This window comes from Pantherophis guttatus, chromosome 3 (genome assembly GCF_059756535.1).
Source record: "Pantherophis guttatus breed Tessera chromosome 3, ASM5975653v1, whole genome shotgun sequence".
Taxonomy (NCBI): domain Eukaryota; kingdom Metazoa; phylum Chordata; class Lepidosauria; order Squamata; family Colubridae; genus Pantherophis; species Pantherophis guttatus.
Genome location: NC_142065.1, coordinates 67,927,459 through 67,951,401, shown reverse-complemented (window position 1 = coordinate 67,951,401; position 23,943 = coordinate 67,927,459). Strand labels below are relative to the sequence as shown.

The 23,943-nt window shown below is 36.1% G+C and overlaps 1 protein-coding gene and 1 long non-coding RNA gene across 9 annotated transcripts in view; one reads left to right on the top strand and one right to left on the bottom strand.

The window, feature by feature from the left end:
* NFIA (nuclear factor I A) overlaps window positions 1-23,943 on the bottom strand; it is a 465,394-nt gene that overhangs the window by 115,005 nt on the left and 326,446 nt on the right. For 4 of the 7 annotated variants that reach the window (XM_087889786.1, XM_034415211.3, XM_034415220.3 and 1 more), the window contains exon 3: window positions 4,281-4,346. The exons of the other annotated variants lie outside the window; for them this stretch is intronic. In XM_087889786.1, coding sequence (XP_087745912.1) covers window positions 4,281-4,346 — 66 coding nt within the window. The remainder of the gene's footprint in view (window positions 1-4,280; window positions 4,347-23,943) is intronic. 7 annotated transcript variants of the gene reach the window in all.
* Window positions 260-23,124, top strand: LOC117664308 (uncharacterized). 2 transcript variants are annotated; one of them, XR_004590993.2, is made up of 3 exons: window positions 260-1,751; window positions 21,561-21,637; window positions 22,955-23,124. It is a non-coding gene; the product is annotated as an uncharacterized LOC117664308 (long non-coding RNA). The 2 variants fall into 2 exon arrangements; XR_015733122.1 differs by lacking the exon at window positions 260-1,751 and adding an exon at window positions 8,038-8,159.

Below are 23,943 nucleotides of genomic sequence, written 5' to 3'. Positions count from 1 at the left end.
CCCCAAGGTGCACCAAGGATAGGCGCATAAGCACTGAACAGAACGAACTAGCATTCTAGGCTATCAAGACTGTCTAAAATGTATAGATTTCTATGACGTTGTACGCCATACGCGAAGAAAATATTCATCCAGATACTTATTCCTCACTGATGTAATAGAGGCTTTTTCTTAACATTCTAGACTCCAGTGGCACAGTTGCTTTGGATAACACTGGGAAGAGATAATCTTGTTGAAGATATAGATATGAGGGACAGGATAAAATAAGAATTACTCAATGCTACCCAACTGGCTATGTTAATGTTGTAACATGTGTAACTGGTCAAAGCGAAGTATTGTGTTGTATTAATATAAAAGCCCAGTCAACCAAAGTAGATCAAAACAGCCTAGTCCTGTGGATAATACTTTCTCCTACTCCTGAGACAGTAACAAAGACCAGAGCAGCCCCATAAAAACATACTAGCTTTATAAATTCTATTTTTTTAAAATTTTTCACACACAGTCTAAAAGCTGAGGGATAAAAATTAGAAAGGGTGGGGATGAGTAGGTCACTCTCTGTTGTGTTTGTGAGGGGGCCAAACTCTACCTGCTGCTTAAGAATGATGTGTTTCCCATGAGGGAAAGTCTGGGTTAGTTGTGCTAAGCGTACAAAGCCACTTAGTAAAATATGTTGCTTGGCACTAAGAAACCAGGATAATGTTTCATTAAGCCAGTCTAATGTCTTCTTTCTCTGGCTGGAATCAGGAGATCACTTCTGTGTGTATTACCAGCACACATGCCCCTTTCTATCTGGCATCTTTTAGACTCTGAATTTCAGTTAAACAGATGTATTCCAGAATGTTTCATTCTGGAAAAACAGTGAAACAGTTGAATAATTGTTCACAGTTTTTCAGTTCACTGTAATGTGTTATAAGTCTAGTGCTTATTAATTCTTTTCCAGTATCACACCCTGGATATTTTGATAGGAGCACTATGCCATGCAATAAAGCTGCATCAAGATGCCCTGTTCATGGAATGGGAAATCATTAATTTTCTTTGACAAGAATTTGTTCTTCCCTTTCCTGATTTAAGTGTGATATATTTGAAACCATTCCAATTAGAATAAAACAAAGTTACATAAATTGAAGTGGAGAAAACTTTGCGGAATGACTCCAGACTAAAGCTTTCAGTCTTCTCTCAAGCATGGAAGAAAAAGGAAAGCGCCATACCTAATGTTTATACCAACACATTTTACTGGAAAGTTATGAGGCCATACTTTGAACATGACTGTGAAGAAGGGCTATAGACTTGCCTATAAACATAGCACTGAACTGCTATTCATTAAAATAGCCCTCTCCTCCCCTTTTCAGGCTTCTGTGTGAATCCACAAAAAGAAAGAGACTAACTGCTTTAGCCTGAGACTTCAAGTATCTTCAACCTTTTATTTTATTTTTTGGTTTCACACAACCTTAACACCTTGAAGAGAAGTATTGTGGTTGCAGTCGCTTGAGCTTAGTAGCACTTCTTTCAAATCATTTTGGAAATATGTGCCTTCCCAAAAGCTATGATGACTACATCTGACCTTGGTGATTTATCCTGTTTTGAACCATAATCCTGTGTCGGAGGTGTTCCTGTCTGCCTACTTACCTTCCTAACTTTGAAAGTACAAAGTTTTTCTTTTAGCTTCTTTCTTCAACATCAGATAACTTTCTTTTATACTCCTTGAACTGCAATTTAAATACTATAACCCAAGCTGCCCTATGATGATAAATAAGGTAACTGCCAGCAGATTCTTTAACTCTGTGACTTTTAGAAGGAGGGATACTAAAATGAGATTCTTTGAAAGTGTTAGAGAACATTGAACATGATGTAATTATACTATGCATTGTCTATTATGTAATTATATTATGCATTGAACGAGTTACAGCAAAGTTATATGTGACTTGGTTTTACAGACATTTACAAGCATTGTTACGGTACTTTTACTGAGGAAAGCCTACAAAGTCAATATATCATCATTTTGGGATTAATATGGTTTATCTAAACTTGACTAAGAGTCCTATGTGAACTCTTGTGGTTTGTAAACCATGGTTTATGATCTCATATATGGGCCCAGCCCAGTGTGATAAGATCAACAAACCAAACCATGATTATAGATCAATGTATTCAACCCAAAACTATAAAAAAAACATGCCTAAGCATTTTCCTGAATGTAAGTTTCACTGAAGACAACAGGAAGTATGATTTATTGGAGTAAGTTTGAGTTTTCAAAACGTTTTCCAAATGTCCAATCACAATATTAAAAATAATGGTCACAATCTAGTCTTTTAGGTTTCCAACTTTTTCAAACAATGAATAATTTTGGTTGGAAATCAATCAGAAATGGTGTCAACAAAAGTTTTCCAATTATTCTATACATGACAAAACGATAACTGGCAGTAGCATTTGTGCCTACCCATTTTTCTCCAGACTAGATTTCTGTAAAGTTCAGAGTTGCTGGGAGTCAGATGTTATATAAATGTAATAAATTATTTTCTTACTACTAGCACAATTATTAATCTGCTATAGGCAGAATTTGTTCCCTTATCTAGTGCAAAACACAGAATTAATTTAACAGTCATAAGACCACCCCTGGGAAACAAATCTCCTAAAATTAAAAAGATCAGACAAAAAGCTAATAGCTCCCACTTGTAAAGTAATTTAGAAAGAATGATATATATTGCACTTTCTTTCATGGGAATACGATTAATATCAACACCTTTTAACACTTTTTAAAATTAGCAACCTTTCTACATGTCTTCTTTGTTACTGAGACACTGCTTTCTCAGGCTAGTTTTAATATCAGTTTCAAAATAATGCCATTACATGGTCAGTGAGGATCTAAACTACTGACTTTCCACATAATCCAAACCTGTAACCTATTTATATATTTAAATTATATAAATAATTAAATATATGCAAAATAATTGAGGGGCTGCCACAAAGATGAGGAGGGTCAACCTATTCTCCAAAGAACCTGAAAGCAAAACGAGAATCAATGGATGGAAATCAATCAAGGAGAGAACGAATCTGGAACTAAGGAGAAATTTCCTGACAGTGAGAAAAAATTAACCAGTAGAACAGCTTGCTCCAGAAGTTATAGGTGCTCCATGGAGTTTTCAAGAAAAGATTGGACAGCCAGTTGTCTGGAATGGTGTAGGATCTCCTGCTGGAGTATGAGGTTAGAATAGCTAATCTTCAACGATCCTTCCAACTCTGTTATTCTGTTAACTCTTTGATATCACTTCTAAATGTTAAGTACAAGTATTGAAATAGAACTTAGAACACAAAATCTTGTTTTTATTTAAAGAAACTAATAGGATCATATACTTGTGGGAAAAGAAGACTTGTCTTGAACTGAAAAACTTGTATTGGCAGAGAATTTTTTTAACTCTTTCCCACCAAAACAACCAGGTGGGAGTCAACTTCATGACTCCCACCTGTATTTACAAAAATAATAATAATCATGTATTTCAATGGATAACTCTGTGTATACTTGTAGTGAAAACAAGGCAGCTTCAAGAGTTGGCCTCTTTCCCTTAATAATATTTAGCATTAACATTTTAGGGTCTGGGTGGCCTTCTAAAAGGAGATAAAAGAAAAACCTGTAGACTTATACCTCTTTATGATTATTCTAGAAAGGATGCACCCAAGCCTTATTTTAGAAAGGACTAGCAACTCAAGAGATGGCTAGTTTTGTTCCTTTAAATTGAAAATGGGATTATTCCCATACAGTATATTTCTCCATCTCTTTTCTTTCTCTTTGAGTATATCTTTTCTAGGCTCCTTACTCAATTTCTTCTATCTAGCATTTGAGGAATGGGAGTGTCATCCCCCCCCCACTTTTCTATTATTGCAAAACTAGATCCGGGTTTAATGTATTTGAACTCTATAGAGCTTGCTTTGAAAAGTTCCATCTATCCAAAGTTAAACATATTGTAAATTACATTGATACCAAGAGTGACACTGAAGCACAAATTTAAATTCCACTCAGAACTACCCAGGCCTTACTTCAAGGGTGAGGAGCTATGGCCATTCTATGACTTGTGGACTTCAACTCCCAGAATTCCTGAGCCAGCATGGGTGGCTCAGGAATTCTGGGAGTTGAAGTCCCCAAGTCATAAAAGGGCCATGATTTCCCAGCCCTGCCTTACTTGAAAGAAAATGGGCATATCTAATATATCTAAGGCATCTCCTAAGGTCTGTGGTTGAAATTCCCTAAAAAAACATACAGACTGAATTGACATAAGCTTGGCAAAACTCACCATTTTCAGGCTGGTCCTTAATATCAGCTTCGCTTGGCTGGCTGGGACTTTCTGACTGACTTGAATCTAAAAGACATAAATATGGTCCAAAATTATAGGAACTGACTGTGGAAGAGTAGCCGATTTTATAGTCTGAGGCATTTTTAATAGACAAAACCCAAAAAACAAAAAAGCCCCCACAGGAAGCAAGGTGGTGATTTATATTAATGTTTAATTTTTACAGCATTTTTAAAAAAATCTGAAGCCAAAATTCATCATTTTAAGACTTCAAAGCCTATACAGGTGTAAGTTCTTGACTGTCAAAGTTACAATAGACTCCCTCCCAAAAATAATTACAACCTGGTTCTAAAGTTCCAACAGTCAGACTCTCCACCATGGTCTTGTGACTACATTTTGGCAACTTGGCAACTGGTCCGCACATATGGCCATTTGCACTGGTTATGTGACTTATGACGTCTTTGTCGAAACCATTTACTTCTGTTTTTTGGCAAAAATGCCCCATAGCAAACAATGGTTTTGATTAACAACTGCAGTGTTTGCTTTACAACCACTGCAAAAAAGGTTGTAAAAACAGGTCCAGCTTTACAACCGTCACAACTTATGACTAACAGGCAGACACCATTATGATCATTACTCAAAGACTACTTTTGTATTATAAGTGAAGACCTGGGCTTTGTATTCCAATGATGTTCTAATATATAAAAAACATTTCTAATATTTTTATTTTTTAAAATTTATATTTCTGAAGATGATATTCTTAATATCCTCTCCCTTGGAGAGGATATTCATTAACATGCTAACTGCTTGTTATTAAAATATTACATTTTTCATATTTATATGAATTACCTATGTCTCTATAACAATACAGAATAAGCTGTTTTAATTTATAGATCCTTCTTAGTGAATTTTAGTCTGAAAAAGAAGCTAGGAAAACTAAATGGCGGTAATATTTTTTTCTTTCTCCTAGAAGCAGGGAAATCTGTTTTTTTAAAAATGTAGCTAATAGCTAGTTTCCCCACCTTTTTTTTTTTTTAAACTTAAAAGTAACCACAGAACATTTGAGCTTCATTCAGACCAATAAAGGATGTGGAAGGGAAGAGACCAATTTCCCGAATTAAACCTAACTACCTGCCTCTTGCTTTATCAAAGGGCAATCGGCTAAATAAAAAGATGACTTCTGGATAATGTAGAGAAGTGGCCCCCAACTTTTGGGCCTCAGGAACCGGTTCTGTGGAGAGAGGGTTTTCCATGTACTAGATGGGGCATGGTTTTGCACGCTGCCTGCATCCCACTGATGGGGCTTCACTTGCTTGCGCAGCCCGATTGCTGGCAGGCCATGGACCGGTACTGGTCCGTGGACCAGGAGTTGAAGACCCCTGGTGTAGGGTATTCAACCCACAATGTAAACTGGGATCAAGTGGGGGACAAAGGTATAAAGTCTCATGCTGATTATGATTCAGTTCCATCGTATTTGTTTTTTTAAAATAACAAAATATTTACTGATTTTATTGCATAGTTTTTATAGTCTCACCCCCCTCCCAAATAAGAATAATTTCGGCAGACTATGATACACTAAAATATTTAAAGACAACCATCATATACAAATGCTCCCTCAAGCTGAATGCCAATGTTTAACGTGGACTGAAGGGTTGGTGAAATAAAATTCTGCTCAATGATCTTCTAAGTGACACAAAGGTGCTTTACAATACATCCAGATTAATAGGAGCCAGGTAGCATACACACAGTACAGAATAACAGAGTTGGAAGGAAGCTTGGCAGTCTTCTAGTCCAACCCCCTCAAGAAGGAGAGCCCATACCATTTCAGACAAATGAGCCCATACCATTTTCAGACAGACCTCCAGTAATGGAGCACCCACAACTTCTGAAAACAAGCTGTTCCATTGATTGTTCTCACTGACATAAATTTCTCCTTAATTCGGAGTTGGATCTCTGTTTGTTAAGCTTCTATCTGTTACTTCCTGTTCTGCTCTCATGTGCTTTGGAAAATAGATTGATCCCATCCTCTGTGATAGCCCATAAAATACTGGAAGACTGCTATTATATCAGCCTTAGACTTTCTCTTTCTCATACCCAGTTCCTGCAACTGTTCATTGTACTGTTAGCCTCCGCTCCTCTAATCTTTGTTGTTCTTCTCTGGACTCTAAACAACCCCCTAATCTTTTGGCATTATGTTGATTATATTATTCTTATTAAATCTAAATAGGGGTATAAATATAATAAATTATTAGTAGTAATAATTTCAAAGTGTGGTTGAGGTTCAGTGTCTTTCCCTGTAATTTTAGACACAGGAAGAACACGAGCAGACCTTCCCCAAAAGTCACTAGACTGATTAAACTCCATCAAGGTGGAGTTTGATAAGTTATGACTTTTTCTGGATCATGAAGCTCTTCAGATAGCCACCTATGCCTCATGGTTCAATTATTGCAATATGCTTTTACAGGGCCCTGCCCTTGAAGATCACATGAAAGTTTCAACTGGCCCAGTTGTGGGCAATGATGGTTATACTTGGGTATGTCCATAGGACACCACTGCTTTTGACAGTTTGACAAGTTGCCAGCTTGTTTTGGTGCAATTCAAAAGCTGATTATGACTTTATAAGCCCTGCATGGAATACCTTGCAGTTATTTGAGGGACTGCCTACGTCCCATATGTCTGCCTGTTCAGTTTGAGTCAAAAGGATTGGTGCACTCTGGGTTCCATATTGATCAAATATTATCATCTATAAGAATTCAGGAAGTGTGTCTCCTGTTTCAGCACCTGCCCTCTAAAACTTGATGTTTCTTTTCTTTTCTTTTTTGAAATCAAGATAGTTCCCTTCTTGCTGGCATTCCAGAGTACCATAAAGACCTAGCTATTCTCCCAGACATAGGGTGGCTGGAGTTTCCCACTCAATGTGGTATGTTTGAGTTGTTGCCAGATTTACCATCTCATTGTTTTTCTTGTTTTCTACTATGGTTTTTAGTTTTACGTCTCTTCTTATCATATATATTTTATTCTGTTGTATTATTGTGAGCTACGCAGACTCTCATTTTGGAATCAGGCAACATAAATAGAATGAATTACTAAACAAGTAATCCATTTTCCATATATTTAGTACACTGTTTATATATTTTAATGGTTTGTATGAACCTGCTTACAATGGCATATTTTATCTTTCTCCGGAATAAGATATTTAAAAAGAAACTCTTAGTAGCTGGTTCAACATTCATCCTGTTTTGATACTTCATTTGGGCTCTAATGATTGCCAAAAATCCTCTTTTCAAAAAAAAACAATTTTCAGGAAAAAGTAGCAGGATCATCAGTGACAATGCTCAGGGTTTGTGTTTGTGATTGTGTCTGTATATAATACATAGCTTAAGAAACATTTCTCTGCTACATTTTCATTTTAAAAAATAATCACAATAACAAGTTCTCTGGATTGTGATATTTTCCACCATATAATGCATATTTATTAGAACAATCTAATGTCTGTGTTTATAGCAAGAGAAAGGATTTCCTTTTTTCATGTTAGGAAGGCAGAGATTTAAAATTTGACTTCTGATACCATATCATTGAAAACTTACCGGATACAGAACTCAGAAAGTTAAACAAGAACTTCATTGTCTCTCTTAAATAAGAATAGAATTATAACAGGAAATGTCTGCTTTTACATGGACAGAAGTCATACATGTTATCTTTAGCATGTCATTCCTCCCTCCCTGTTTCTCTCAGCTGCTTTTGATCACACTGACCACAATATGCAGATGACACCCAGCTATATCTCTCAAATCTCAACTAGGTGAGATAACACCAGGAGAAGGAAATGAACTGGATGAGAGCCAGTGAACAGAAACTTAATCTTGACAACATGAGAGCAGTGTAAGTAATTCCCAAGTACAGAAAGTGAGGAAACTGAAGGGATTGCATTTTCCGGGTGGAGCTTAAGGAATATTCCTATATTCAGGTTGTCACCAAAAAAACAGCTTCATCTTTTCCTAGACACAACCGCATAGCACAATAATCCATTTCTTTGCATTTTTCCTCTCTATTGCTCTCTATTGCTTTTTAGAAGTTAATAGAGAACCTTCAGACAACCCAAGAAAGCATGGGAAATATTATGCTTATTTTCTATGAACTGTACTGGTTCTTTGTTGCTTTTGAACGTATTTTATTATTTTTGAATTAGAAGGCCAAAAATGCTTTGGTACCAGAATATTTATACTGGCATGTACTAATCTGATCTTTAAGATCCTTGAAAGGAGCCCTAATTGTGGTGCCATTACTGGGAGCAATAATTCAAGGTAGTTGTATCCTTGCCTAGGCCTTTGACTTTTCTTGTTTAATATTTTGCTACCTATTTTTGCAGTATTTTTTTCAGGGTTGGGATTTTTTTTTTGGTCACACTATGTTTTAATTATGTAGATGCTCTGTAGCAGTGCAGAGATCAGAATATCTAGCTAGGGTGAAGATTTTTTTCCTTTAGTTTAAAACTAAGAGATGGAACTTCTCCTAGAGATGGATTAAAAGTTAACCAAGGGGACTTTTCTGCTGTGTTATGGTCCTGAGTTAGACTGTTGACATGCACACATGCTTCCCATCTCATTTCCAAAGACTTGTTATTACAGGTTATTATAAAAGAAATGAAAGAATGGGTCTCAAGACTCCAAGGATGTAATTAATATCATAAGTGTTATAAATAAGTCTCTTCCCTCAAGCCATCTTAAAAATCTATCAATGTGAGCCATCTTTAGCTGCACCTGCATTCTCTACCCTTTGCATGCATGTAAAAATGCAGTTTTAAAAGATGGATATATAATAACAGGTAAATAATAAAAGTAAAAAGACATTTCAGATGCAATTTTGATAAAATTACCACTTAGAGCTCTAGATAAAATGTACATTTAATTTTCAATCCTATACAGAAAGAAAGAAAAACAAGCAAAAGTACCATCTGGAAAAATTAAAGCCACTGGACATATACATAATAATTTAAGTTTAACATATTAATCTCTTTCAAATCAGTTTTAACCACTGGTCAAATAATGTTAAAAACACAAATAACTACAAAATAGCAGAGTTCACTTCACGTGATGTAATTAGGGTAAAAAAAGTTTGCATTTCATTAATTTCAATGAAAGAAAGTTAAACCCATGACTGGCCTGCAAAAAGGAATTTAAAAATGGATTGTGCCCAACGTAATTTACTACAGATGGAGCTAGAGGCATTATAGTGAAGAATAACAATTTGAGTTATAGCATATTTTTATACAGAAATCTAGTCCTAGCCAGATTTGATGGCTGCACTTTTAAAACATGTTAGAAGCTGAAATATTATGGAACAAGTTAGTCAACAGTTATATGTATTGTTTCATAGGAGTTGTGTTCAGAGATCACTGTAAGTGTACTAGCAGCAATATATTTGCAAAAAATTATTTTGAATCAAACATTTTCTATGATAAAAAGGAAAAGAGAAAATTAGAGATGTGTCAAGCATTTTATTTTTGATGAAGCATTTCAGATTTTCTGAAACTAAGAAGACTTCAGAAAGAATTTCTTGACTTTCATAGGCACAGTAATGTTATATCAAAATCCTTGAAATTTTATCCCTCTTTAAAAACCATAGAAAGTTACCTGAACATAAAGAGTCCCTTTTTTGGGAACAAATTTAATCATTATTTTGCTACAAATCATTTAGATACTATAAACTTTATAAGTCTGCTTTTAAAGATAAAAAACCCTTTTACATTTGGAACAGAGAATATGCCCATAAAATGCTATCAAGCTTATAATGTTGGCAGTCCTATCTACTATCTTAACTTTTAAATGGTTGTTTGATCTTAATGGTTTATTTCTTATTGCTGTGGATCACCCTGAGAATATTGGTATTGGTGGAAGGTCGATAAATTGACTGAATATAAATACGTCAACCATTTCCTTTTCTCTGCAAATGGGGTATTGTTGGCTAATCGCACCATTCATACTTCCTGTTTGATCTACTTATAGTAGCCTTTTCAAAACCACCATCCTCCAGATGGATGAGACTATTATCCATAGCCATTGCAGATGGGTTGAGGACAGTTGCAGCACAAAGAGCTGAAAAGTTTGGAATCATGCTCTGCGAGATTTTGGATCCCATTGAAGTTAATCATTATATCCTTCTAATCTAAAGTGTTATCCCTCCACCAAGGTGCAAATCAATGAAGTCTGTGAGAGATTCCTTTGCTTATCATCTATTAATGTAGGCCAGATTTATTTATTACTTACTTACTTATTTTATTTATTTATTTATTTATTTTTGCATTAGAAATATTCGTATATATTCCACTGTTTGGGTTAAGGTTCTTTATTGCTATCTTTAATGCCTAATTTTTTTCTTGTTCCCTCTACTGTATCTCATCAGCTCCTCGGTGGGGGGAGCAGAAGGAGTTTGACATAGTAGTAAAATCACAGCAATTCCAGACTCATTTTTGTGACAGGCTTTTTAATTCCCATACACTGGGAAAGAGATTATCTTTGATAATAGAAATGTAAATCAAAGCTTGCTGTTGTTTATTCCAGACAGACATTTGTGTGTTAAGTCTGTTTATCAGGCAACACTCTGTCTAAGCCAGGAAGCAGTCAGCCTTTGTGAGAAGATGTATGCAAATATACTTCCCAGGAGTCCCTGCAGCAAACCTTTGTGGCCTTACACCCCCCCACACACACCCCTCCTCCAGCCTCCCACTCCTCCTTACTTTACCGGGAAAACTGTGCTAAGCCAGCTCCTAAGCAAATGAGCAAAAACAACTAGCTAGACTGTGCGGATGAGTTTGAATGGAACCAAAACATGTGCACAGTCTGCTGCCCTTTATTCTGAGCAGACTTTGTGTATTACATCTGTTTAGCAAGCAATACTTTGTCTGAATTGTCTTGTAAAAAGGAGTTCCCAGAAACTCTGGAATAGCTTTTGTGCATGGGGAATCCTTATTGCAACCCATGATGTATGAATCGATACATGAGGACAATCATGAGCAGAATGCCAAATATATATATATATATATGTATATGTATATGTATATGTATATGTATATGTATATGTATATGTATGTATGTATGTATGTATGTATGTATGTATGTAAAATTGGGCTCAGTGTTTACTTATTTCATTTTAGCATTAAATGCATTGGCCCTGGGTTATTGGTTTGTGTGTGTGTCTGTGTGTCTGTGTGTCTGTGTGTATAGAGGAAAGATTTGTTCCCATCTTTTAATACACTTCAATGTTTACTTTAAAAAGTTATTTTCCCTTGCTTTATTACAAGGGAAAAGTGCAGCAGCGGCATTAATTCATGATTTAATTAAAGCTGTCATAAAATGCTTTATCTTGAATATAATAGTCTAAAATCCCATTTAACTGTTTTTTTCCCCCTTTTTAAAAAAAATTCAATTGGGTAAAAATCTGTTACCCAAAGGAATTAAAGCCCAGGTTTTCAATCCTCACCCACCCCCCTCCCTTCCCATTAGACAAAATAAACACTTCAGGACTTCACTTGTTTGTATTCTCCTCAGTGGTGTTGTATGCATCAGCAACTAAAAACAAAGAAACTTTTGGCCGCTCAGACAAAATGCAGAAGCTCCCCAAACAACAAAGCAAGAGGGGGTTTGGGAAGCATTCAAAAAGTCTGACAGTCCATTCAATATATGGATGATGGCCATAATGCATCCAGGGTCCCTTTGCTAATTAAATATGCATTGGCACAGTTTTGATCGATGCAAGCCATGGATCAGATGACACACCTGCAAAATTGTGAGCCTAGTGCTCCCAGGGAAAGAGAGAGAGGGGGGAAAAAAGAAGAAGAAGAAGAAGAGAGGGGGGAGGCAAATACAGCCTGTCTCCTTATCTTTGTTTTCAAAGGCTCTCAATTTCTGTGCTTAGATATCTAATTTAATTCTCTCACCCCTCGGCAAACTGGATTAGGAAAGTCAATACTGCCTTTGTGCAGCGACAGGAACACACAGCTTTCTTTTTATTCAATTTGGCCGTGACCTTTAGACAAAGATAATGACAACTGTCTAAAAGAAAGGTACAGCTTCAAGGAAGGAGCTCTTGAAGGGGGCCTCCTTTCAGTCTCCTGCAGTTCCACTGCTCTGAATTTGCCGACATGATAGGACTCAAAATCCAAATATTCTCCCGGCAATAAACCAGCATTAAGCTTTTGCCATGCAGAGCTGAATGGAGTCAGAGTATTGACGGTACTTTTCATTTAGCACCCACTGTCCAGACTGGAAGTCGTTTTTTTCGAACTGCGTGTCAAAAAGAAACTAACAATCATTCCAACAGAATATTGTTTGGTTGTTTCAAATCCAAAGGGAAGACAGCTGATATACTTATATAAGTAAAAATAAAGCGGATTCTATAATAAGGCAGGTGGGGCTTGGTTTTATGCAGAAAAGGGACTTTTGCGCTTCATCAATGGACGGATTCTAAAACATCAATGAAGGTTCTGCGAAAAGATTCCTCTACAAGTTACTCTTTTGCTGTAATGATTGTAAACCATGGCAGAAGAGTCACAATTATATTTGTCACCAAAGACTGTACCCTAACTGGATTCAGTAACATGGTGCATTTTCCTTTGCAAAATCATAATTATTTCCCCACCTCCACCACTATTTTAGTAGCAAATACTAAATACTAGAAACCGTTTTAGACTTTTTTTCTCATTGGTAAAAAACGTTTCATAGTTAATTATTCCTCAACTATACCATACATATAATGCTAGGGAGAAAGGAAATAAACTGATTATTAATTTCTAAGCATTCCCCAAATAAAATCCAAACATAATATTTAAATGCCACAACAAAACATATGGGTAAACATTGCTGATTTCCATTATACATTCTCATTTTATTATTAATTACATTATATTACTCCTTCTTTCAGGTTGTTTTCAGTGAATTTCATAAAAATAATTCAAATTATTAGTTATTTCCTTACAACTGATTTACATGATTCATGTCTATGAATTTAATACAATTTGAATTTATTGGATCATTAAAAAATTTAGAGAGCTTCCAATTGGCTCTATATGGCTTTCTAGACATATGCAGAGCTCTGTTATTTAAATTAATTGCCGTACAATAGTTTTAAATTACTTCACACTGTACTAATCTCAAATGTTTTGAAATAGCTGAACAATTCTATTTAGAAGTTATCTGGGTATCTGCACTACAAGCAGTTTAAAACACTGACTGGAATTATAACATTGCCAAGAAGCTGACGATGAATTATGGCACCCCAAAATTAAGAATAAATCTGGATTTCTCCCCCCCCAATTTGACTTTTAAAATTTAAGTTTATTTTCATATAATTTGAAAACAATTACAAAGAGTCACACTGCTAAAAATAATTATTTTTCAGGATTGAGTCACTTAAAGATTTTTTTTTAAATGTCTATTAAAAAAACAATCACTTGATAGGTTATATTCCAAAATTCAAGATAGGAAAATCATTGTAGGGATAATAAGCAGAAGAAGGAATATTAGGTTCATAGACTTGAGTATAAAAAAAATAATAAAAGCAGGATGTAAATAAATAAATAAAAATACTACATTGGCCAATCTCTTGTATATTTCCAGATTTCTAGAAGAAGTAACCTATATTTCAACCACAACGCTCAACAATGTCAGAACTCAATAGAGATGAATTTCAAAACATCAGAAAACGTATATATAGATATAAGCATAATTCCAATTTGTTCTTGAAATACATTCAAAACATTCAAATACAGCTGGTTTTCTATCATTGGGCACTCCCTTTTGATTACGGGTTCTGGGAATTTTTTTAATTGATTCCAAAATATAAAAAAGTTTGGAAACTCCTTCTCTAAGCAATTTTTAGTTCTCCACCGGAAGAACGAGATGTACTAAAATATCAGGACAGGGGGTGAGGACTGAATAAACTAAAAAATAAATAAAACAAAACATCAGACATAAACGTTCTATTAAAAACCAATAATTAATGCAGTATTCACAATGTACCCACCACTGAAAAACAGCCTTTGAGTTTGAAACTATTTTGCAGTAATGCTTCTACATTTCTCTCAGGATACTTTAAAGGATTAGAAGACAGTTGTCCTCCTCTAGTCAAGTGTAAGATCTAAAGTGTCTAAAATGAAGACTTTTAAAGAAGTTTGAAACCCAAACTTCCTTTGAATTTAAATAATTTCTGAGGTCCAGAAGAGAGAGGCATTCAAGATTCAATAATGTCATTTGTTGTTGTTTTTTTTATAGGTAGAATATGCTCAAATGTTGTCAATCTAAATACAATGGTTATGGTTAGAACTAAGGCATTAATCGTGTTTCATCCATTTCTCATTGGATGGAAACTAATCAAGGAGAGAAGCAACCTGGAATTAAAAAGAAACTTCCTAACACTGAGGACAATTAACCAGTGGAACAGCTTGCCTTCAGAAAATGTAGGGGCTTTATTACTTGAAATTTTTAAGGATAGACTAGACAGCCACCTATCTGGAATGGTATAGGGCCATGATGGCGAACCTATGGCACGCGTGCCACAGGTGGCATGCGGAGCCATATTGGTGGGCACGCGAGCGTTGCTTTAGGTCAGCTCCAGTGCGTATGCGTACGCCGGCCAGCTGATTTTCAGGCCTTCTGGTCCCACCAGAAGTTGGCAAATGGTCTGTTTCTGGCCTCTGGAGGGCCTCTGAGGGGTTGGGGAAGGCCATTTTTGCCCTCCCCAGGCTCCTAGAAAACCTCTGGAGCCTGGGGAGGGCGAAAAACAGATCTACCGGGCCCACTGTGCCATCACGTGTCAAAAGCGTGGGGAGTGTGGGGGGGTTGTGTGCACATGCGTGGGGGGGCGGAGCACATTGAATTATGGGTATGGGCACGCATATGCACAACCCCCCCGCTCCCCCTACTTTTGGCACGCGACGGCAAAAAGGTTAGCCATCACTGGTATAGGGTCTCCTGTTTGAGCATGGGGTTCGACTAGAAGACCTCCAAGGTCCCTTCCAGCTCTATTCTGATTCAAATCAAGAGACAATGTCAGACATCACTTGAAAAAATGAGAGACCACTCCAAGACTTCCAGAGTGCCTTTAAAAATATTGTTGCTCACTCAACTAAGTCATCTTGCATGAAGTCAAAGATATGAAACATGAAAAAAGGATGCCAAGCTAATCACATAATGGGATGAAAACATGTACAGTCCAGAAATATAAAAAGTACAACACTGGCATATTCTTTTATTGTAAGAACACTGGCATATTCTTTTATTATAAGTTATTATAAAGTGGGCAATTCTGAGAACATACCATCAAAATTTGGTCAAATGCCTATTTTTCAGCACTGATCCCCTTTGGGAAAGAAAAGGGGATGGCTTAAGGAGGGCAATGATAAATATTTGCCCCCTGCTCTTCTTCCTCCCTTTGTATCTACCACTAAAAAGGCCAAAAATAAAACAGAAGTAGTCAAAAACACAACACAAAAAGAAAAAAACAATAGACAAAAAAAAAGTTGAAATATTACGGCATCTGCAAGGTCAAACAACGAGATCCTTATTTTTAAACACTTCAAAATCATCAAAAGCAGGGGCGGGTTCCAAATCCCGTCGCTACCGGTTCGCTCGTGTGTGCACGCAGTCGGTTCGCCCAATCCGGTGTGAACCAGTAGCAACCCAGCACTGATCAAAAGTTGAAAGTTCAAGGATCTTCAACTGAAGGGAGTTGAGTCCAAGCAGAATGAAGTGCTGAATAGCAATAGCGCTTAGGCTTATATACCACTTCACAGTGATTTATTTATTTATTTATTTATTTATTTAATCAAATTTCTATACCGCCCTACTCCCGAAGGACTCAGGGCGGTGAACAGCCAAGACAAAATACAGATAATACAAATATTAAAAATCCCTTAAAATTATTAAATATTTTGGCCGAAACACAGATTAAAACACCCAATTTATAAAATCACAAATTAAAAAATTTAAAAAATAATTTAAAAGAGGGAGTTAGGCCAGGCCAGCTTTACAGCTCTCTCTAAGCAGTTAACAGAGTCAGTATATTGCCCCCAACAATCTGGTCCTCATTTTACCAACCTTGGAAGGATGGACGGCTGAGTCAACCTTGAGCCGGTGAGAATTGAACTGCCGAAAGCCAGCAGTCAGCAGAAATAACCTGCAGAACTGCATTCTAACCACTGCGCCAACACGGCCATGGAGTACTTGCAAGGTCCAAGCTTTTCAATTGTCAGTTTTTGTATTTTGTGCAGAATTCCCCTTTGTCTGATTTGTAAACTGAATAAGACGGCATTCATGAAATTAGTAGATAAAATTTATGCTACAAAAATGTTATTAACTCTTGATTAGAAAGAAAACAAGATGGCTATTGCAGACAGGAAAATAGTTCTTTCACAATTCAATTTTCTTCTTAGCATTAGCTATTCCAACTTATGGAATTCAGAAGTAAAATGAATGATTTTGGAGTAAAAATGTAGATACCAGTCTTCATATGTAAGATCCTAAGTATTATAGTTTAAACCTCAAATATGATCATTTCTTTTTATTACTAAGATGCTGATAACATTCCTAATAATAATTTACTCCAAACTAAAAATCCATACCATCTGACACATATATGTTGTTTTAAATGCCATTAATTTTGCACACCCTGATCTTTAAAAGTAACAAACTTTGCTAAAGAGCCATTTTAAGGGATGGAATGAGAATCAGATGATTCACAAAAGTTTCATGTTCCTAATAGCTCAATATTTCCATTAATGTGTTTTGGTTATTAACTTTGAGAGCTTTATTTAATTTAAGTTCACTACCATATGATTATGGGGTTTGTCATTCAATGCTTTACATGATGCTGATATTTGTACTGCAATTTGATATTGCATTGCATCTAAAGTGAATATAGATCTGCATAATAATTTATCTAGAATTCATCTAGTAGCTTGGTAATTTGCCTTATTTTCCTTGCTACATCTGGAAGAATATAATGCTTCTTCCCCCTCCACCCAAAAAAGCATGTTGCAGTTACAGTAATGGTTTTATGGCTCTATATGGATGCAAGGAATGGTGCTAAATTGAGTCAAACAGTTATTAACATCAGTATAGATTTGTAATGTACAATTATCTTAGTCCTGCTTCTTATTTATTTATTTATTTATTTATTCGATTTGTATACCGCCCTACTCCCGAAGGACTCAGGGCGGTGAACAGCCAAACAATAAAATAACATAGACATAAAAAATTTAAAAACCAGATAAAATCAAATTAAATTATTTTGGCCCAGACAGATTAAAACACCCCAATAATTTAAAAACAGATTAAAATTTACATATTTAAAAGGGAAGAGATTAGGCCAAGCCCGCCTGCTGGAATAAAAAGGTCTTCACAGCGCGGCGGAAGGTGCGCAGATCCGGGATCCTCCGTATCTCCAGGGGGAGCTCATTCCAGACGGTAGGTGCCCCCACAGAGAAGGCTCTCCCCCTAGGGGTCGCCAGCCGACATTGTTTGGCTGACGGCACCCGGAGGAGTCCCTCTCTATGAGAGCGTACTGGCCGGTGGGAGGCTATTGGTGGTAGTAGGCGGTCCCGTAGATAACCAGGTCCTAAGCCATGGAGCGCTTTAAAGGTGGTAACCAAAACCTTGAAGCGCACCCGGAAGACCACCGGGAGCCAGTGCAGCTCGCGCAGGAGAGGTGTCACATGGGAGCGCCACGTCGCTCCCATTACCACCCGCGCGGCCGCACTCTGCGCCAGTTGGAGCCTCCGGGTGCTCCTCAAGGGGAGCCCCATGTAGAGAGCATTACAATAGTCCAGGCGGGAGGTGACGAGGGCATGAGTGACCGTGCGTAACGAGTCCCGATCCAGAAAGGGACGCAACTGGCGAATCAGGTGAACCTGATGAAAAATCCTCCCTTCTTGAAATAGTTTTGATAGAGTTCCCTGAACTATACAGCTGCACTTGTTAATGCTAATGAAATCACTGAGATTTGAATTAAACAATATATTCTCTGAAATAATATGGCACACTAAGCAATTCATACCTTATAAAAACAAAAAAAATATAAAACACATACTATACAAACATGCTGATTTGCTAAATTTGTTCTGAGTTCCTAATTACATAGTTTGTGCTACAGTCAGGTAATATTTATTTTTATTTTTATTTTATTTTTATTTGATTTATATGCCGCCCTTCTCCGGAGACTCAGGGCGGCTTACAATGCGCTAAGCAATAGCCTTCATACTTTTGTATATTTATACAAAGTCAGTTATTGCCCCCACAAACTGGGTCCTCATTTAACCTACCTTAGAAAGGATGGACGGCTGAGTCAACCTTGAGCCTGGTAAGATTCAAACCTGCAGAAATTGCAGGCAGCTGTGTTAATTACAGGGTGCATTACACCACTGTACTACCAAGGCTCCTACAGTCAGGTAATATATGAGCATACATAAACATAAATAAGTTACATAGACCTATACTTTTGTCTTTTTTAAAAAATGAATGTTTAATGAAATTATACTCTATTTTATAAAAGAATTAAAGGTATGTTTATTTTATCAATCACATTATGTTCAATGGGACTTACATTCAGAGGTATGTGAATACAGTACTGTATAGAATAAACTATTTTTTTACTGTACTTGTACAAGAGTTTTGGATACTATATACTTGTATTTAGATACATCTTATTCCATTATCTGCAGTGATTAATATAGTAGAACATTATTAAAAGGATAATTAAATAATACTATTTGATCCATTTGATTAAAATGACAAATATATTCTTTAGCAATCCTTTTTAAGCTATATCTTTATCCATTCATTATATTATTTCATATTTGCCAGAAAGTATAGCAAGAACCACAATAAGGCTTTTTTTACCTCATATTTACAGACTTAATTTGTCAAATTAGGAACATTTTATTTGGGGGGGAGGGGTAACTCCACATTTCCTATTTATTTAATCTCTAAAAACAGTATCTAAAAATTAAAATTTAAAAAAGAGGCAAGGGTGAATAAACCCTGTTAAAAATTAATTTAGAAGGCCTAAAAATAATTGAAATATTAAAAAAGTAAAACTACATATTTTCATCCTAGGCGGCTCCTGGATTCTTTTCTTGAGCAAACTGTATAAAAGTTATGTTATACAATTACAAATGTTAATAACAACAATTGTCCATTATTTCCAAGCTGTTTTCAAATGTCTATTATGCCTAAGTAAACGGGTAGCCGTAAGATTCATTGGGCTACAATTTGTAGGTAAGCACACCAATATATATGAAAGGTACCAGGCTGGAGAAGGATGCATTAAATTGCATCATTTATTCATGTACCATATGTTTTGAATAATTATAATTAGTAAAATTACCAAAGCCAATTCCAATCATCTGTACATTAAATAAATTTACCTTTACTTAAAATGCTTTCCAAGCTTTTGGTCTTTAATCAGATAAGAAATTGAACTTAGGTTCATACAAATTCAGGTAGTCCTTGATTTATGACCACACCTGGGACCAGAATGCTATGCAAGATGCTACCATCCAGTGCTATGCGAGACTGTTGTTAAATAAATCATACCTGATTTCTATATCCTGTGTGTGTTCAAAATTTGTCAATTCAGTGCTACTGAAAATTGAAGTTTAATGGAAAATAAAGGTAATGACCATATAAATTGTTAAGAACCAATGAAACATTGGAAAGAAAACAAATAATTTGAAGGATTCTTGGCTGAATATATATTATAAAATTAAAACAGAAGTGTGATAATGGTTCAGATCTCATTTTTTGTTAAATCAGAATGTTTTTGGATAGTGCATCCATGCAGAAAATATTTACAAATAATATACCGGTATGTAATTATAATTGATAAACCTTTATGAAGACACTTTAGTCCACTTTGTTCTCTTCGAAAATATGGTTTTAGTAACAATTTAGTGAAATATTGATAACCAATTATATATAGACTTAAATATCTCTGAAAATTTAGTGTAACTGTGCTATAAGTAAACACAATAAATTCAATGTTATTGTATTACAAATATAATGTCCATCTATTAATAATGATGATTCTGAATGTTATTAGCAAACTGTAGTGATAATAGATAATTTTTAAATGAAATACTTCCATAGACTGAGTATTTTAAAAGAGGTTGTCATACATTTCAATTGCCCAAAAGCTATCCAGATCAAAACACCAAATTTATTCTGAAATCTGACTGAATGTGTATTTCATAGATGTCGATATTTATAGTTCTCTGTGAGTAAGGAAATCAAGAAGTAGGCAGATTAGATATGTATCAGTCAATATTCCACATAATTATGTGATGTAAAAAACACTACAATAATAAGCATTAATATTTTTTTTAAAAATGAATTACCAACATAAGTTTCTTGAGTATATTTATCATAAACCAATTTGATCACCATGGTTCAAACACTGCAGCTCAATAAACACAGTAAAATTGCTTTTAAAAGGATCATATAAACAATAAATTTATATAGACCAAAAGAGACTGGAGGCTGTCATCATAAAACGAATCGTTATGCTTGTCTGACATCATTCAATTCTGTGTGCCCAATTTTGAGCCCTGGAATAACAAATCAAGAAAAATTTATATAAGTAGTCCTTGGAACTTACAAATCTATATACAGTGGTTTTGGGAAGCTCTGATTTGGGGTGCCAAGTATCTATATTTTAAGTAATTGTCCATTTCTGCTTCCACTTTGATTGCCATATACATAGATAAGCTACAGAGCAAGCACAGACAGCATACCTAATTGAAATCTACAATCGGGGAAGCCTCAGTTGAAATCTGTATTAAACCATTAAGTTGTAAGCAATATAAAAATGTATCTCAGAATAATACCACAGAAATAACAGACATGGTGAATTGGAATGATAGTGCACTTCTGGTAGGACTTTTACTTATAACCACCTGGATACCTGTAGAAGGATCACAAAATGGTGAAACCTATCCTATATTTAATTTAGAATATTACCTGAAACATACTGCCACTGAACACAGGACTGTATTTCTAGATTCTAACAATCTAGAAAATGCTATTTTCTATGACGTTTTGTATTTAAATGATGTGTAATTTTTTTTAAAAAAACATGAAGAGCCTTGGAAATATCCTACAGAAAATTTAGAACGATCTTTGACTAAAATATATTTTGTTTTGGGGAGACCACCTTTTTTAATGCTCTTTTCAATGTTGTTGTTTTTTTAAACAGTTTTTCATAAATCTACATTTGTCCTTGTTATGATTGCAGAATTCTGAACTTTATGCTTTGGAGTAACCATTTTACAGATTCTACAGGAACTCTCCTCTCCCCAAGCTCTCCAAATGGTAATTTCAGAACCTTTTTTTAATTGTAAAGATTTAAGGCTTAAGGGATGAGAGCAGTTACTGCCTAGAAGCCCTCAATTTTTAAATTCCTGCCTGTAAAACCTGAAAAACAGGCTGAACAATTTCTGACATCCTATCGCCAAATAACTTCAAGAGGCTGAAGTAGGGGTTCCAACTCCTCAAACACTGCTGATCTTCTTATCGAGTCCAATGTTTATCACAATGGAATGATTTATTTATTTTGTTAATTATACACTAATTATTTACTGCATGAAGACTTTGGATGGTTTACAGCAAGAAAAAAAATATCAGTATAACTAAACAATCCCTATATAGTTATCCAGCGTCTTAAAAATAGAATAAACACAATTTATGGAAACTCCAATCAATAAGGCAGCATGTCCTATATGTGTCACAGAATGGCCTTTAGCACCTTTTTGTCTCACAGAATGGCCTTTAGCACCTTTTGAAAAGGTGGCAAGCTGAGAGTCCTACATACATCAGGAGTATGCTACTCTATAGTGTAGTATAGTGCAGTATAGTAAGGATCATTTCCTAGACCCCCCCTTTACTTTCATGTAGGAGGGGAGAACCTTGGCATCCCCTCTCAGATGAAACAGAAATGATAGGCAGTAGTTCTGTAAGTCCTATAAGTATACTCATTAGTACAAAATAAAGCATAACATATGCACAGGGGTGGGCTTCAAAAATTTCATCAAGGGGTTCTCTGCCCAGTTGCTGGGTGGGCGTGGCCATGATGGGCGTGCCCTAGTCGGCCTCCTGCATCACGGTGGGGAGGGGGAGATTTTTGCCATTGAGGTTTTCTTTGAGCCTCCGAGAGGGTGAAAATGACCTCCCCAGGCTCCGAAGGCCCTCTGGAGGCCAGAAACGGGGCTGTTTCCGGCCTTCCCGAACTTCCGGTAGGCCCGTTTTTCGCCCTCTCCGAGCCTCCATGTGCGCCCTGCACTTACCTGCATCCAAAACAGACCGTGTGGGGACTGCTGGGAGGGGCCAGCCAGGATTTGGGGGTACTCCGAACTGCACAGAATCTTAGCTAGAGGTTCTCCCGAACCCCTCCAAACCCCCAGCAGCCCACCCCTGCATATGCAGCATGTAATATTCCAAGGTCACTTTGGATAGTGAGACGGGTGGCACATACTGTACATTTAATAAATAAATAAATAGGTTCAGATATTCTGAAATAGATTTATTTGTAACTGGTTTTTATTAAATGTTTATGGCAAGGATCTTTGCGTAAGTTAAGGAATACTGTTACTTTCAGTTAAAAAATCAGCAATGAATTGCTTTCCTTTGCAGGAGGAAAGTATGACGGCCTCTGAGAAATAGAATGACAGGAATGTCTACAATATTTGTTGAAACCCAACTGTCAAAATTCAAGCTACTCAAAAAAATTTCCAAAACAATTCAATAGTACTTATCATTTGTTAAGTATGCAATTTTGAAATTAAAAAAAAGTTTTCTGTTCATATACCAAACCTTGAGAAAGTTTCACTTCTCAGACATAAAGAAGAAATTTATATGAAAGGTCCCCCCCCTCCGAAACTTATACTGCATTTTATTTATTTCAGCTATACTGTACATACAAAATATATTATACCTCTAATGAATCAAATATGGCACAGCTCATTCCATTTTATTGCTTCTTGTATTAAAACAAATCCGGTATGAAACTGCATGTACTGAATTCAGATACAGTTGCGATATTTTGTAATTCTTGGAGTTTTCTGCCGAAGGAATTTCTGGACAGTGGAGAGAAGCATTTGAAATCCCTTGGAAGCTTTGACTGAACCTTTGCTAACAATAGAATGCATAAGATTCAGACCATATTGCTGACACAGCGACATCACTGCTTAAAAAAAAAAACTGTGGGAAATGTCAGATTTAGAGTCCTATGGGCGATGGGTGGAAGATTGGTTTCCCCCTCTTCAACAAGGCTCTGTCAAAGCTGAACTTCTAGAAAGTTTTTGGCTATATCCCAGCAAAGCAGAAGAAAGCTGTATTCCATACTTCCCCAGGGGCCCAATGAAAATATACAGCCTCCGGGTTTCCCCCCCTCCCCAATTTAGTTTTTCAGATGGTTGAACCAATGGGGAGAAAAAAGATCCTGGCTGCTAGGACATCACATGTTTAGGGTCACTGCTGCTCAGGGGTTCTCCTGACAGTTGTTGATATAATAAGCACCACATAAACTTTAATTACAATTCACGGTGTGCAAACTCTGCAATCTGTTTTTAAGCTCATTATTTTTAAACAATAGTCTTTACTATTGTTAGCTCAAGAAAAAA